At 44.3% G+C, this 17,397-nt stretch overlaps 1 protein-coding gene across 2 annotated transcripts in view; it reads left to right on the top strand.

Moving 5' to 3' along the window:
* The window catches only part of LOC118665735 (aldo-keto reductase family 1 member D1-like), a 59,626-nt gene that overhangs the window by 30,540 nt on the left and 11,689 nt on the right, over nucleotides 1–17,397 (top strand). The window contains exons 3-5 of one of the 2 annotated variants that reach the window (XM_036327029.1): nucleotides 5,379–5,495; nucleotides 11,730–11,807; nucleotides 16,103–16,225. In XM_036327029.1, the coding sequence (XP_036182922.1) occupies nucleotides 5,379–5,495; nucleotides 11,730–11,807; nucleotides 16,103–16,225 (318 nt within the window). The remainder of the gene's footprint in view (nucleotides 1–5,378; nucleotides 5,496–11,729; nucleotides 11,808–16,102; nucleotides 16,226–17,397) is intronic. The other variant, XM_036327030.1, reaches the window with a different exon arrangement.

Here is a 17,397-nt window from a genome sequence, read left to right as displayed (position 1 = left end):
TTTTTTCTTGTCTGTGCTTTCAAGGATAAAAAATTAAAATGATTGCCAGACATAATAAATAAAAGATCAAGAGCACATTTTACTAATTTTACTAGCACTTACTTGTGACAAAAAGGATAGAACTTTTTTTCCCACAGAAATCTCTCAGCAAATTTGATGCTTCAAGAAGATGTACTAATTTATCCTGAGATGCTTACTATCCCTCAGAAACTTATGTTGTACAGACCTTAAAGGTACACATGCTCCTACTTGACAATCCAAGCCTTATTCTTTCATCACCTAACTCTTTCGAAAATGAGTAATTTATTTTTCTTTTTTTTGTTAAGCTATCTAAGTTTATCTTATTAACTTTTTTTCCAGCCATATATATATACATATATATATTAGAAGCCCAGTGCACAAAAACTTGTGCACTCGGAGGGGTCCTTCAGCCTGGCCTATGCCCTCTAGCAGTCTGGGACCCCTCAGGGGATGACCACCTGCTGGCTTAGGCCTGCTCCCCGGGGAATTGGCTCTAAGCTGGCAGTCAGACATTCCTCTGGCAGCCCGGGAACCCTCAGGCGATGTTCACTTGCCAGAGGAGAGCAGGCCTAAGCTGCAGTTGGACATCCTTAGTGCTGCTGAGGAGGCAGGAGAGGCTCCCACCACCACCGTTGTACTAGCAGCCATCAGCCTCGCTTGTGGCTGAGCAGAGCTCCCCCTGTGGGAATGCACTGACCACCAGTGGGCAGCTCCTGCATTGAGGGTCTGCCCCCTGGTGGTCAGTGTGTGTCATAGTGACCAGTCATTTCCAGTATTCTGCTGTTAGGGTCAATTTGCATATTACCCATTTACTATATAGGATAGAGGCCTAGTGCACGGGTTGGGGTCAGCTGGTTTGCCCTGAAGGGTATCCGGAACAGGGTGTCCCGGATCAAGGTGCGCGCGTCCCACTGGGGTGCCTGGCCAGCCTCAGTGAGTGGCTGATGGCTCTTCACAGGTTGGCCACAGTCCCTTCAGGGTGGGGTTCCCTCCTGGGGTGCCTGGCCAGCCTGAGTGAGGGGTTGAGGGCCGTTTTCAGGCTGGCCACACCCCCTTTAGGGTGGGGGTCCTGCTGGGGTGCCTGGCCAGCCTGGGTGAGTGGCTGATGGCTGTTTGCAGGCTGGCTATGGCCCCCAGCCACCCAAGCTCCCAGTGGAGGCTGGCTGGAAGCAGGTATCTGTGATTTATAGATCTTCTATAATTGAAACTTTGTTGCCATGAGCAGAGGCCACAGCCAGCCAGGGCAGGTGGGAAGCTTGGCATCCTCCATTGCCGGGGCAACCAAGACTCCTGCTTGCTCCAGCTCAGTGATTGCCGGCCGCCATCTTTGTTGGGTTAATTTGCATATATTCACTATGATTGGCTGGTGGACGTGGCTTGGGGTGTAGCAGAGGTGCGGCCAATTTGCATGTTTTTCTTTTATTAGATTAGATATCTACATAATAAAAGCCCAGTGACCATTATGGCAGACTGACCAAAATGACCAGTCACTATGATGCACACTGACCACCAGGTGGCAGACACTCAATGCAGGAGCTGCCCCTTGGTGGTCAGTGCGCTCCCACAGTAGGAGGGTTGCTCAACCAGAAGCCGGGCTCACGGCTGGTGAGCACAGTGGTGGTGGCGAGACCCTCTCCTGCCTCCACAGCTGCGCTAAGACCAAGCAGTAAAAAGTGACCAGGCAGGAGGTAAGGAGCGAGCAGGCAGGCAGTTAGAAGCAAGGGGTCCCAGGTTGCAAGAGGGTGCAGGCCAAGCTGAGGGCCACCCACCTGCATGAATTTTGTCTTTGAGGCCTCTTGTCTATCCTAATAATAGAGAAACATGGTAATTAAACGTAACTTCGCTACCCTTCCCATTGGCTAATCAGCGAGATATGCAAATTAACTGCCAACCAAGATGGCGGCCGGCAGCTGGCAGCTGAAGCGAATAGGAGGCTTCCTTGCTCCAGTAAAGGAGGAAGCCAAGGTTCACCGCCTGCCGCTGCTGGGCTCTGAGCTTGCACTCTAAGAAACAATTTTTCAAATATAGAAGCTAAACAAACCCCAGAAACCTGCTTTCAGCCGTCAGAGCTGGAGTTGCAACAGTGTTTCAATTATAGAAGCCAAAAAAAAGCAGATACCTGCTTTCAGCAGCCAAGGTCTCAGAGCTGGAGCCAAGCCTCAGAGCAAAAGCCAGCTCTCAGCTCCAGTGACAGCCATGGAAGGTAAATAAATCCCAGAATAAAAAGAAAAGAAAAAAAGGAGAGGTTGGGAGCTTCAGTCACCCACCAGTCTGAAAACAGCCCTCAGCCCCTCACCCAGACTGGCCAGGCACCCCAGTGGGGACCCCCACACTGAAGGGGTGCAACCAGCTGTAAACAGCCATCATCCCCTCATCCAGGCTGGCCAGGCACCCAAGTGGGACCCACACCATGATCTGGGACACCCTTCAGGGCAAACCAGGCGGCCCCGTGCATCAGGCCTCTATCCTATATAGGAACAGGGTAATATGCAAACTGACCCTTACAGCAGAAGGACTCAGAATGACTGGTCACTATGACATACACTGACCACCAGGGGACAGACGCTCAATGCAGGAGCTGCCCTCTGGTGGACAGGGCGCTCTCACATGGGAGGAGCTCTGCTCAGCCACAAGCGAGGCTGATGGCTGCCAGTACAGCGGTGGTGGTGGAAGCCTCTCCTGCCTCCTCAGCAGCGCTAAGGATGTCTGACTGCAGTTTAGGCCTGCTCCCCACTAGCAAATGGACATCCCCCAAGGGCTGCCGGGCTGCCAGAGGGATGTCTGATTGCCATCTTAGGCCCAATCCCCCAGGGAGCGGGCCTAAGCCAGCAGGCGGTCATCCCCTGAGGGGTCCCAGACTGCGAGAGGGCACAGGCCGGGCTGAGGGACCTCCTCTCCCCCACAAGTGCACAAATTTTTGTGCACCGGGCCTCTAGTATATATATAAAAACCTAATGTGGAAATTGTCTCCTCCGGAGTTCAACCAGGAGACTGGGAGTTCAATCGCTCACTATGACATGCACTGACCACCAGGGGGTGGTGCAGAATGAAGGAAGGACCTGGCCAGCAGCTGGCAGCCAGGGGAAGGAAAGCCCTGGCTGGCAGCCGGGAGGCCCTGATCGGCCCTGATCATTGGCCTGGCCTAAGGATCCTACTCGTGCATGAATTTTGTGCACTGGGCCTCTAGTTGAGATATAATTGACATATAACATTATGTGAATTTGTGTACAACATGTTCATTTGAAACACTTATAGATTACAAAATGATTACCACCATAGTGTTAGCTAACACCTCCATCTCTTCACATCATTACTATTCCTTTTTTTATGGTGAGAAAACATTTAAGACCTACTCTCTTAGCAACTTTAAAGTATGCAAAAAAAGTATCATTAACCTCAAATACCATGCTGTACATTAGCTCCCCAGAACTTACTCATCTCATAACTAGAAGTTTACACCCTTTGACCAACATCTCCTCATTTTCACTCATGGTTAGCTGTCTAATTGTTGGCCTTGTTGTGGGATAAGTCTGGGGCTCATACCCTGCCGTGTTGGTGACATTATCATTTCAAATAGACATCCAGTAACTTCTTAGTAGGAACTGACAAAATTTCCCTGGAGTCTGAGTACAACCAAATGAGAGCAAAAGACCAGTAAGAGGAAATACAAATCTTTGCAATAATTTAAAACTTCAAAAACTTCTGCATTGCCTATGACAATGTGAAAGATCCAGTGAAGATGTCCACACAATCATATTTCTTGCTCAAATGAAGCACATCCTTTATCAGAGTGACATGAAAATAAAGGGGCCAGGTCAGCACAACTATTCAGGTACATGCTCCCTAGTTACACAGTGTGGAAAAGTTTAAGTACTGAGAGTCAATTAGGAAATTAGCACTGCACAGAGGAAGGCTTGTCTCCAAATTAGATCCTCTGTGGTTCAGGTGAACCTTTAAGTCTCTGGTCCATTATTCTTACTTTAAAAATAATTTTTTATCTTTCAATTACAGCTAATGTACAATATTATATTAGCTTCTGGTATACAACCCAGTGATTAGACATTTACATAACTTATGAAGTGCTCACCCTGAACAATCTAGTACCCATCTGAGACTATACATAGTTATTACAATATTATTGACTTTAGTAGAGGCCCGGTGCATGAAATTTGTGCACTCGGGAGGGGTGGTCCCCAACCTGACCTGTGCCCGCACACAGTGTGGTAGCCCCACGATTGATCTCCCCAAAGAGGTAGGCTCCGCCCACGCATCCAGAGCTCCTCAATGGATTGTCCCAAAGAGGTAGGCCACAGCCAGGGGTCCTGCCCTTGGCATCGCCACGTGGAGCCACGAGACCTGCCTCAGTGCCACGCACACAGCGTCAAGTCCCCACCCACCCACACGCATCTGCTGCACACGCAGTCTCCTGGTGATGGATTGTTACAGCGTGACAACGTGAGGGTGTGATAACCACATAGGCTTTTATTCAATAGATTCCCTATGCTATGCTTTACATCCCCATGACTATCCTGTTACTACAAATCCAATTTGTACTACTTAATCCCATCATGTTTTTCACACATCCCCCCAACTCTCCTCCCATCTGGCAACCATCCAAATGGTCTCTGCATCTGTGAGTCTTTATCTGTTGCTGCCTGTTGATTTATTTTGTGTTCTAGATTACAGGTATAAGTGAAATCATATGACATTTGCCTTTCTCTCTTTGTCTTATGTCACTCAGCACAGTATCCTGTAGGTCCACCCATGCTGTTGCAGACGGCAATATTTCATTCTTTTTAATGGCTCAGTCATATTCCATTGCATAGATGCACTGCTTCCTTATCCACTCACCTACTGATGGGCACTTGGGTTACTCCCATATTTTGGCTATTGTAAATAATGCTGCAATGAACATATGGATACATATTCTGGTATTATATTCATTTTTAAAATATATTTTTTTATTAATTTCAGAGATGATGGAAGAGGGAGAGATAAAACATCAATGATGAGAGAGAATCATTCATCACCTCCCTCCTGCACGCACCCCACTGGAGATTGAGCCTGCAGTCCGGGCATGTGCCCTGGACTGGAATCAAACCCGGGACCATTCAGTCCTCAGGCTGGCACTCTATCCACTGAGCCAAACCAGCTAAGGCAGTTCTGATATTATAGTCTGATAAAGTTATACTACGGGTGTCAAGAGTTATATCAGTTTATCCTATACTCAGATGAAACTTCAGCATAAACATTTTTATGCAGTAAAATGAATGAATGCATTGTAAAGAATAAAGAGCTGCACCCTTTACTTTTAAAGAGAGTGGATGTCACTAATTATCCCCTTTTTATTCTTTCAGCTGTGGGGTACACATTTTGACCCAAAGAGAGTCCTCCCAAGCCTGCAGAAGACACTCCAGGACCTCCAGCTAGATTATGTTGATCTTTACATAATGGAAACGCCCATGGCTTTTAAGGTGAGTTCAGACACCTAAAGGTTTGGCCTCTGCTCTTTGGCAGCCATGAGCCAGCAGCCATGTGCACAAAGCTAGTTCATTACTTAGCATCACAGAATGTTATCGTTTTGTTACTGTAGGTCAGACAGCACTGACCTAGCCTAACAAATGCCCAGAAAGATTATGTGTAACAGACTCAGGCTTGGATCCCATGGTTCTTGATTCCAACTCCAATGCACTTTTTATTACAACATGTCTTTACAATTGTAGTTTAAATTCTCTCCATCAATCCATCACATAGTCACCAAAGGGTACTCCATATTTTAATTGTCCAGCATCCAGACACACCCTTCTTACCACTCATATAGTCATGAAAATATCTGCACGACAAAACACAAAATTATATATACAACTGAAAACTTACTCACCTTCCACCCCAAAAAGGGAAATAACCCAAAGAATGGTCAGGTTTTTTGGGGGTCAGCAACAAGATCATGGTGATAGCTATTCCTCTGGTTCAAATGCACTTCTTCCTTAAACTTTCTCAATCTATGGACTCTGTGTTAATTTAATCACCACCAACACACCCCTACTGCTTTCCAATGTCTCTGAGAAAGGAGAGACTGAAAATGAAACTGGTCATTGAGGTGCCCAGATTTCCTTCACACAAGCAACCTGGCTGCCCCTGTTCTGTTCTCTGGAAGCTCTTTCCTTGATGACTCCTCTCTATGGTAACATCCAAAAGGGACTTTGGGAAAGACTCCCCTTTTGCATCCTTGATACGAATTTGAAAGCTTCACAATGGCCTTGGTTAAGCAAAGGCTTTCAATGGCCCCTATGGGATTTCTTGGACAGTCAATATCCCTTAAAAATTTGCTTGGCTTTCAGTAAATTCACATTCAGTCAGCTCCATTAAAGAGTAATTAAAACTAGAAATCTTCTTGTATCTAATCTTTAGCCAGTGGTTTCTGCATCTTAGTAAAGAAATATCCTACCCCCCCTCATCTAATCAGTCCTTAGCTTAATGCCCCTTCTGACTTGAAATAATACAAAACAGGGAGGCATAGGTCATGCATTCTTTGCACCCAGTCTCCATCTCATTCGATGGTGCTCCTTTGTTGGGTGTGGCATCATTGGCCTGAGATCTTGTCTTCAGAGAAAAATGGACAAGGATTCTCCCAAAGTCCATTTTTATTTTCCTCTAGGATTCTTACCTTCCTGTCCTGGCTAACACAGACTTTTCTAACTCTAGAAGGCCCAGAGCTTAACTTCTGCCATTTGGGGAGGAATCTAGAAGCAGAAAGTACCTGTTTTAGCAAAATATAACAAGGTCACCTTGTTTGAATCCCAGCTCTGTCACATGTGAGCCAGATGACTTGGTCAAGTTATGACCTGATCCTTTTACATATCACCTAAACATGTTCCAGTGGAAAGAGTATGAACTTTGGAGTCACACAGAAGAGGGACTGACTTTCAGTTTTATTGTGTATTAGCATGTTGTCTTTGATATTCCTGAACTTTCCTTCAATTTCATGATTGGTAAATTGGAGACGATACCAATTCATTTGCCAAGTGTTGTGAGGAGTCACTAGTATTATATATGTGAAATTACAGACACAGTGCCTGACATTTCATAGCTAATAAAATGTTATAAAATCTTCAGGTGGAAATATATATTTCAATATACAGAATATCTTCAGTTCACAAAAGAAAAGGTTGAGGCCCGAGGCAATGAAATAGCTAACTCAGGTTTAAAATCCATCAGCCTGAGACTTGATCCTGGATTCCCTGATGCCAATCCCATACTTGTTCTTCTACACTGTACAGCCCCTTCTCCCTTATGCTTTTTAAATGAGGGAAGACATTTTTTTAAAAATATATTTTATTGATTTTTTACAGAAAGGAAGGGAGAGGGATAGAGAGTTAGAAATATCGATGAGAGAGAAACATAGATCAGCTGCCTCCTGCACACTCCCCTTTGGGGATGTGCCCACAACCAAGGTACATGCCCTTGACCGGAATAGAACCTGGGACCCTTCAGTCCACAGGCCGACGCTCTATCCACTGAGCCAAACCAGTGAGTGCAGGATGACATTTTTTAAAGATAAATAAAGTTACTGATGAAAAAGAATGAGAATCAATAGCATGGATTTTTAGAGGGTTGAATTATTCTTCTAATACTATCTTACAGTAGGAGCAGGAGTAGAGGGAGAAAGACCATGGAATGATTCAGATGAGGGATGAGTAAGGTAGGCACAATGGAAGCTTAAGAGGAACATCATGGAAATAGCTAACATGGGTTCAGAAATGATAAGGACTTAATAAAAATCAGGGTAAGTAAAAAATATTTAACACAGTGTATGATAGAGGCATAAAACCATTCTGAGCAGAAGTAAAATTGGGAAATGCATAAGGCAAGAAACAAGGAGAGAGACTGGGGTGGAAACGTGGGCCATAGTGTTGAGAAGTACAAAGAGCTTGGGAAGCAGAGACAGAAAGGGTAATTAACATGAATGGTTATGCGGCATGGAGGAATAAGTGAGACAGGAGGAACCAGAGTCAAAATTGTGTTTGCTAAGTTATCACGAGGGGAAAGTTTTGTCAGGTGAGATGCAGAAGAAAAAATAGTAATATAATGAATTTTGTCCAATTGCTTGATTTTCAATAAAATTTCCTATTATCCTAAAAAGACCTCAATGCTGCCAACCATACCAAATAGACACTATATCCTCAAATTATTTGACTAGTGGCCCAGTGCACCAAATCCATGCACTTGGGGGGGGGGGGGTCCTTCAGCCCGGGCTGTGCTGTCTCGCAGTTCAGGACCCCTGGGGGATGTCCGCCTGCCATGAAGGCAGGAGAAGCTCCCGCCACCACCACTACACTTGCCAGCCAGGAGCCCGTCTTCTGGGTGAGTGGCGCTCCCCCTGTGGGAGCGCACTGACTGTAGGGGGCAGCTCCTGCATTGAGCACATGCCCCCTGCTGGTCAGTGCACATCATAACAACCAGTCCTTCAGCTGTTCCATTGATTTGCATATTAGGATTTTATTGTATAGGATATCTTTCAACACAGTTGACCATTATCTCCTGTACACTTTTTCTTCTTGTGACTTCTATAATACCACCCTCTCTTGATTCTTTGGCAGCTTCTCTGCCAACCTCCAAATGTTGTTAAGCCCAGAATAGTAGCTCTAGTCTCAATATTCTCATCTTACTGAACCACACTGTGTCTATAAATGACTTCATATAGTTGCAAGGATTATTATTTTATATGCAAGGGCTACCAAATTTTGTCTACAGCCACGGCCACTTTCTAAGCATTTTTCTGAGATTTCTCTGTTCAACTGCCTTCTCAAATAGCCACTTGAACGTTTGGTCATTTCAAACTCAAAATATTCATAAAAAACTCTTGATTGCTAACCCAAACTCAAGAAATGATTACCACTATCCACCCCAGGAGCCTAGGAATCATCTTTCATTTCTCTCTATTCCATTTTCAAGCCCATAAGAAATGAGTCCCATGTTTAGCCAAAAAAGAGAAATCTGAAAGATAACATTCTGCACCAGTTAGCCTTAGTTTGGAAAGGATCACCCAAAAGCCAGAAAAGGGGAGTTTACACGAGCTATGGTGTGAAGTAGGAAAAAGAAATGCTGAACTCCAGGAAGGCCCCAAATTGAAAGGAAAAAACCAGTGAGCAAGTCTGCCAGAACTGAGAAGTAACATGCCGTGCTCTCCTCAACTCTGGTAAGGCTAGACTGTCAAAACACTGAATCTCAACCTCTACAATTTTTTAAAAATATATTTTATTGATTTTTTACAGAGAGGAAGGGAGAGGGATAGAGAGTTAAAAACATTGATGAGAAAGAAACAATGATCAGCTGCCTCCTGTACACTCCCCACTGGGTATGTGCCCACAACCAAAGTACATTCCCTCGACTGGAAGCGAACCTGGGACCCTTGAGTCCGTAGGCTGACGCTCTATCCACTGAGCAAAACTGGTTAGGGCTCTACTGTTTCTGATGAGTAATTCTGTAATTAGGAGAAAATTCATGGCTTAAGAACAATAATCTGTTGATAAATAAAGAGAAAATGGATGCCAGTATAGGATAATGAGATTAATGTGTCACATATTTTGGCAAAATGAAAGAATTTTTGGACAGTCCCATAAAAGTAATAAATGTATATAAATATAGTCCTATCTAATAAAACAGATACATGGTAATTGGTGTACGACCACTACCCTTCCCATTGGCTAATCAGGGCAATATGCAAATTAACTGCCAGCCAAGATGGCGGCCGGAAGCCAGGAAGCTTGAAACTAACATGAGGCTTGCTTGCTTCAGTGACGGAGGACTCCAACGTTCCCCGCCTGCCGTTGCAGTCCTCTGAGCTGCAACTCTAAGCAACTATGTAACAAATATAGAAGCTAAACAAAACCCCAGAAACCTGTTTTAGTCCACCCGGCTTCAGCCAGCAGGATTGCAACATTGTAAGCAAAGGCCAGAAACCTACTTTCAGCAGCGGAGGCCTAAGAGCTGGAGCCAAGCCTCAAAGCTAAAGCTGGCCCAGAATAAAAAAAGAAAAAAAAAAAAAAAAGGAGCAGTTGGGAGCTTCAGTCACCCCCAGCCTGAAAACAGCCCTCAGCCCCTCACCCAGACTAGCCAGGCACCCCGGTGGGGACCCCCACCTTGAAGGGTGTGTGACCAGCTGCAAACAGCCATCATCCCCTCACCCAGGCTGGCCAGGCACCCTAGTGGGGACCCCTACCCTGATCCAGGACACCCTTCAGGGCAAACCAGCTGGCACCCACCCGTGCACCAGGCCTCTACCCTATATAGTAAAAGGGTAATATGCCTCCCAGCACCAGGATCAGCAGAGCCACGAGGCCTCCTGGCACCGGGATCAGCGTGACAGGGGGCAGCGCCCAAACCCCCTGATGGCCCTGCGGCTCTGTGTGTGACAGGGGGCGGGGCCACAACCTCCCTATCGACCCTGCTCAGTTCGTGACAGGGGGAGGCGCCCCAACCCCCTGATGGGACCTGCTCTATGCGTGACAGGGTACAGAGCCCCAACCCCCCTATGGGCCCTGCTCTGTGAGTGACAGGGGGCAGTGCCCCAACCCCCTGATTGGCCCTGCTCTGTGCGTGACAGGGGGTGGTGCCACAACCTCCCCATCGACCCTGCCTTGAGTGTGACAGGGGACGGTGCCCCAACCCCCCAATCGGCCCTACCCTGAGCGTGACTGAGGGTGGCATCACAATCTCCCGATCACCCTGCTCTGTGCATGACAGGGGGCGGCGCCCCAACTCCCCAATCGGCCCTGCTCTGAGCCCGACCAGTGACTGCACCTAGGGATTGGGCCTGCCCTCCGCCACCAGGGAGCAGGCCTAAGCCAGGAGGTCGTTATCTCCCGAGGGGTCCCAGAATGCGAGAGGGCACAGGCGGGGCTGAGAGACCCCCTTCCCCCCGAGTGCACAAATTTTTGTGCACCGGACCTCTAGTTTATTATATAATTATATAAACACTATAGGCCCAGTGCCCAAATTCGTGCATGGGTAGGGTCCCTCGGTGTGGCCTGTGGGGATTGGGCCCCAGCTCGTGCCCCTAACCACACAGCCCCAGCTCTCACCCCCATCCTTGCAGTTCCCACAGCCCCATCTGGCACCCCGCCTTGTCCTGGTGCTGCCCCATCACCTGCTCAACCATCCCGCCTGCAGGGCAATTGATTGGAGCCAGGCCCCCTGCCCTGCTCCCTCAGTGCCTGGGAGCCGGGCAGTGGCCCCACCCTCTGCCACCACTACTGGTCACTGTCTGAGGAGCGATCAGTCATAGCCGGCACTCCCCCAAACCCAGCTCCTCAGTGTCTGGGAGTCAGGCAGAAGCCCCGCCCCCTACCGCTGCTGCTGGCACCACCCCCTCACCTGTTCCACCATCCCACCGAGGTCCCACTCTCATCGGGTCCCATCATGGCTGGTAGCATCTCCACTGGGCCAGCTGCTACCACTGTGTCACCGACACCCACCATTTCTATGCCACCCCCTGATTGTCAGCGCACGTCATAAGGAGTGGTCAAACTACCAGTCAAGGGGACAATTTGCATATTAGGCTTTTATTATATAGGATATAAAAAATTAAACTTGAATTGCTTTCCCAGAGCTAGGGTATATTGGCCTAAAGACAATTGAAATTCCATCATTTCAATTCCCAGATATAAATAAAAAGAATTACATTTGTTTTTGTTTTACTTTCTCAGCCTGGAGATGAAATTTTTCCTAGAGATGAGAATAACAATTGGTTATTTCACAAGACAAATCTGTGTGCTACTTGGGAGGTAAGTTCAAGTGGGCCTTGTATTCTTTTATTTTAGAAGACTACATTTTTGAATTGTGATCTGATTATTCCTATTTGATTTAGGAAGAGATGCAGCCTTGACCCTCCCATTCCAAATTCTGGAGTCATGGAATATACTCTAATGAGTACAGCATTGCTTTCTAGTGGGTGTCCCCCTCTAGGTAACAGTTGAAGACCTGAAGGGTGGAGTTGTTTTGAGGGGTGAAGAGGCAGCTACTAGTTTTCTGGTGCTTGGGGCTCTTTACCCAAGAGACAATATACTGACTCCTGATGTCATCTGAGCTGAGTAATTTGGAGTCTGGTGTTTCCCCCTAAGGGTCTGCCTGACAGATTAGCCAGGATCCCCAGGAGAAAATACGCTCATTGCTCAAAATAACAAGGTATTTATTTCACAAAGAAACAACATATCTCAATTACAGATCCCAACATAAACAGAACAGAGAACCAAGGACTTTTAAATTAGCCAATTAATATATTAAAGGAGATAAGAAAAGATATTAGCAATGAGAAATAAGAAAACATTTTTTAAAAACAAGCATTAAGTAATAATTAAGAAAAATAAAACACAATGCAATAGATGGGATAAATATGAAATGGATATAAAGAAAAAGGGATCAAACTGAAAGATCAGAATGGGGAAATCTCCCAATATGAAGTAGGAAAAGACAGAAAAAAATTAAATATGAAAGAAAAGCTAAGATATATACAGTACTTAGAATTTTCAGTACTCACATAATAGAAAAACAAGAAAGAAAGAAAAAGGTAAAGAGGTCATAGTTAAAGGAAAAAAAAAGAGAGATATTGAATGAGCATAGATTACCAAAGAGGGAAGAGAAGGAAACCCACACCTAGACACAATATAGAGAAATTTAAGAATATCAAATATAAAGACAATGTTAATGCTTCCAGAGTATAGCAAACAAGTCAGTGAAGGGGACAAAATGGAATAATAAAAGATAATCCAAGACAAGGCAGGAAAAGAAAAAAGGAAGGTATATGAATAGATGAGGAAATAAAAAAACAAATACCAAGATGAAAGATTTAAACTCAGTGATATCAATAATCAAAGTACACATACATATTTAAAACAATGCAGTTAAAAGGCAGAGGTCAGAATGGACAAAACCCAAAACCCCACTATATGTTATATACAAAAAACTCATTTTAAATAAAAACATTTATACAAACATGTTTAAAGTCAAAGGTTTAAAAAATTATAGGACAGGAGAATATATCCTATGCTAACAGTAATAAAAAGAAAGCTGGAGTAGCTATTTTTAATATCAACAAAGATTCCAGAGCCTCTTTATTCCCAGGGATAAAGAACTTTGTTTTATAATAAAAAGGTAATAAATCCTAAACATCTATGCACCTAATAACAAAACTCCAAAAATACATGAAGCATAAACTAACAAAACTGAAAAGGGAAAGGAAATAAAAGAGTCATTCATACTAGTATATAATGAGACTAGAGGCCCGGTGCACAAAATTCCTGCATGGGGGGAGTCCCTCAGCCCAGACTGCACCCTCACCAATCTGGGTCCCTCAGGGAAAGTCCAACTGCAGGTTTAGGGGATCGGGCTTAAACGGCAGGTAGACATCCCTCTCACAATCCTGAACCGTTGGCTCCTAATCACTCACCTGCCTGCCTGCCTGCCTGGTCATCCCTAACTGCCCACCCACCTTGCTGGCCTGATCACCCTCACTGCCTCTGCATGCCAGACTGATCGCCTGTAACTGCTGCCCACCTACCAGCTTGGTTGCCCCCAGCTCCCCCCCACTGCTGGCCTGGTCGCCCCACACAGCCTGCTGTTAAGTCATTTGGTCATCCCACACTAATCGCCCTGCTGGCCTGGTCGCCCCCAATTGCCCCCCCCCCCCCCCGCCAGCCTGGTCACCCCATGCAGCCTGCTTGTTCAGTCGTTTGGTCATCCCTCACTAACCCCCCTGCCAGCCTGGTCGTAGGCAGCCATCTTGTAATGGCATGAGGGTTAATTTGTATATTACCTCTTTTTAAAAAATATATATTGTATTGATTTTTTACAGAGAGGAAGGGAGAGGGATAGAGAGTTAGTAACATCGATGAGATAGAAACACCAATCAGCTGCCTCCTGCACACCCCCTACTGGGGTACATGCCCCTGACTGGAATCGAACATGGGACCCTTCAGTCCGCAGGCCGACGCTCTATCCACTCAGCCAAACCGGTTAGGGCAACATATTACCTCTTTTTTATATAGGATTGGTATCAGTTTTGTTTTGATCAGTTCTGTTATATTATCAGAAGCAAAAGAGATAATAGAATGGTATTTTCAAAGTATTAAAGAATAAAGAACATTGAACTTGAACTTCATATCCAAACTGTAAGACAAAAATGATGCATGATGCAACTATTTTCTGATCCATACATTGCTCAGAGGTTTTGCCACATAAAGACCAACACTGAAAACTATTACTAAATAAGAGGAGCGAAACTCTAAAAGATGCTTCAAGAAGTGTATAAACTGACAGTAATCAAATCAAATATGATATAGTTTTTATTATCCATAAAACTATATAATATTAAATAAAAAGAGAAAAATATACCTATAATAATAGGAAATGAAATTCTGCATAGACTATTAATATCATAGATGTTGGGGGTGAGGGAAAATCAAGGAATGTGTGAGCATATAAGGTCTTATCTTTATTAAAGAAAAGATGTAGGTATAAACTTTTTAAAAGGAAGTATTAATAAGAAACATAAAAGGGGGAAAAACTGAAGTAAGAAATTAACATGGTAGAAACAATCCAAATATATTTATAGTACAATAAATATAAACTAAATTCACCTACTAAAAGGCAAAGATTGACAGATTAGAATTAGGCACATCTAAACATAAAGACATGTTTAATATAAAAGACTAATTTTATATTAAAATGTAAAGGACAGGGGAGGGGGAATCCTATCAGTCTAATACTTAGAAAAAGTTGTATAGTTATATTAATACTAGAGGCCCAGTGAATGAAATTCATGCACAGGTAGGGTCCCTATGCCTGGCCAGCGATCAAAGCCAATCAGAGCCTCTGGCTCCTGGCTGGGGCCTTCCTTCATTCCATGCCGCCCTCTGGTGGTCAGCACACATATCAAGTGGTCCAACTCCTGGTCGGTCAAACTCCTGATGGGACAATTTGCATATTAGCCTTTTATTATATAGGATCAGACAACATAGTTTTTTATTTTATTGTTTAATACTCACCTGAGGACATGTTTATTTTCATTTATTTTTTTATTGATTTCAGAGAGAGGAAAGGAGAGGAAGAGATAGAAACATCAATGATGAGACAGAATCATCCATCAGCTCACTCCTGCATGCCCCCAAAGGGGACCAGGCCACAATCTGGGAATGTGCACTGACTAGGAATCAAACTGTCATCTCCTGGTTCATAGATCAATGCTCAACTACTGAGCCATACCAGCTCAAATATGTACCCAATAAAATATCTGCAAATATATGAAACAAAAATTATATGAAAACATTTTAAAGTAGAGCCCAACAGGCGAAGCTCAGTGGTTGTGCATGAACCAAGAGGTCAAGGTTTTATTCCACTCAGGGCCCATGCCCAGATTGCCTGTTAGAACTCCAGTGGGGGGAATGGGGGATTCAGGAGGCAGATGATCAATGATTCTCTCTCATCTTTGGTGTTTCTTTTTCCCTCTCCCTCCCTCTGAAATCAGTAAAAATAAAAAAAATATATATATATATATACATATACACATATATGTATATATAGTAATTTTTAAATGGAATACATGAAAACATTGATAAATTCACTATTATAGTGGGAGAATACTGTCAAATTCCTATAAAATATTGAGAAGCCTTAAAAACCTCATATATGTATGAAAGAGAGTGACAGACAGAGATAGAGAAGAGATTTTCCTCAAAAAACAGCAGAATATACATTTTTTACACATCTAACATACTTATTAAAATTGATTACGTACCATAGCATAAAGAAAGCCTCAACAAATTTAAAGAAATAGGATCATTATAAACTAACAAACAAAAAGAAATAAGATTATTATATATATTACAGGGGAAAGATATGCTGTACAATATACCACAATCAAACAATTCCTACTTGTGTCCACCCAACATTTTTTTCTTCACAGAATGACTATTAACATACCCAGAGACTTTCCCTTTTAAAGAATTTATACTAACCTTCTAAACATCCATTCTTGCTTGTTTTGAGGCTTCTTTATAAATTCAATGGCATTTACTCTACACAGGCTTTGGAAGCTTGCAAAGATGCTGGCTTGGTGAAATCTCTTGGTGTATCTGATTTTAACCGCAGACAGCTGGAGCTAATACTGAACAAACCAGGACTCAAATATAAGCCCGTCTGCAACCAGGTACAGTCTGACAAGAGGGTGGGATGTGACAAGGAATTTTAAGAGTTACTTAACATAAAGGACCATGGGTTAGGTGTCAGAAAGTTATGTGCTCACTCTACAAAAAGACCCTGGACAAGTTTTTAACTTCTCTCAACTTATGTCTCTTAAAAAATGACAAATAAATGATTTGAAAGTTTAAATCCATACCAAAGTAACCGCCAAAAGTTTTTGAAGAAAAATAATGATGGAAACAAGACCTTCCTGATATTAAGACAGTTGGAATAGAAGAGATTAATAATTGTAGCAGAATATGTGGATGCTACACAGACCCATTCCCAGGAACAACCTGGAATTGCAACTAAAATACAAAAAAAAAAACCCATCCTGAGTAATCAACTGAACACTATTTGGAGAGAACCCTGATAACCAAGCATGGAAAATGGAGACATCAGAGAGACTGTTAGGAAGGATGGAGATGTGAAAGGACTGGACGGGCTCTAAGAGACAGCAGATGAAGTTCTGGAGATATATCTCAGCTGTGGGGGGTTCCTACTAAGAACCCTGGGGTCTAATCTCCAGGCTGGTCCCCGAGCAGAGAGCACCAGAACTAAAAAAGGTGCCCACATAACATCTGGCTGTGAAAAGCAGCAGGGTTGCTGTCTGTCAGCCAGAAATGGCTGGAAATGAAGGCACCCTCTTAAAGGGCCAATGCACAAAATTTAATGTGCAGCCACTCATGTTGGGCTCTCGTAGAGGGAAAGCAGAGTGGACTGGAGCTCTGTGAGCAGAAGCTAGATTTGGGGGCTTTGGATTAGCTCAGAAGGCAGACACCCCAGTTGCCTGTGCTGAGTCATTCCCGCACCCTGTGGAGGTCATCTTTCTCAGGCAGACCTTTACTATCCAGGCCATTTATGACTAGGGGGAAGACAGTTGACCCACCCTATTGAAAAATCTTTTGCCCCAACCTGTGGAGTTTTGAGGCCCATTAAGAGACTGAGAATAGCCTCAGCCAGTTTTGCTCAGTGGATAGAGAGCATTGGTTTGTGGATTGAAGGGTCCCGGGTTCAATTCTGGTCAAGGGCACATGCCTGGGTTTTGGACTCAATCCCCAGTAGGGGGCATGCAGGAGGCAGCTGATCAATGATTCTCTCTCATCACTGATGTTTCTCTCTCTCTCTCTAATTCTAACT

This window comes from Myotis myotis, unplaced genomic scaffold (assembly GCF_014108235.1).
Source record: "Myotis myotis isolate mMyoMyo1 unplaced genomic scaffold, mMyoMyo1.p scaffold_m19_p_11, whole genome shotgun sequence".
In the NCBI taxonomy this organism is placed as follows: domain Eukaryota; kingdom Metazoa; phylum Chordata; class Mammalia; order Chiroptera; family Vespertilionidae; genus Myotis; species Myotis myotis.
The sequence above is the reverse complement of the archived record's forward strand: the minus strand, read 5'-3'. Positions and strand labels throughout refer to the sequence as shown.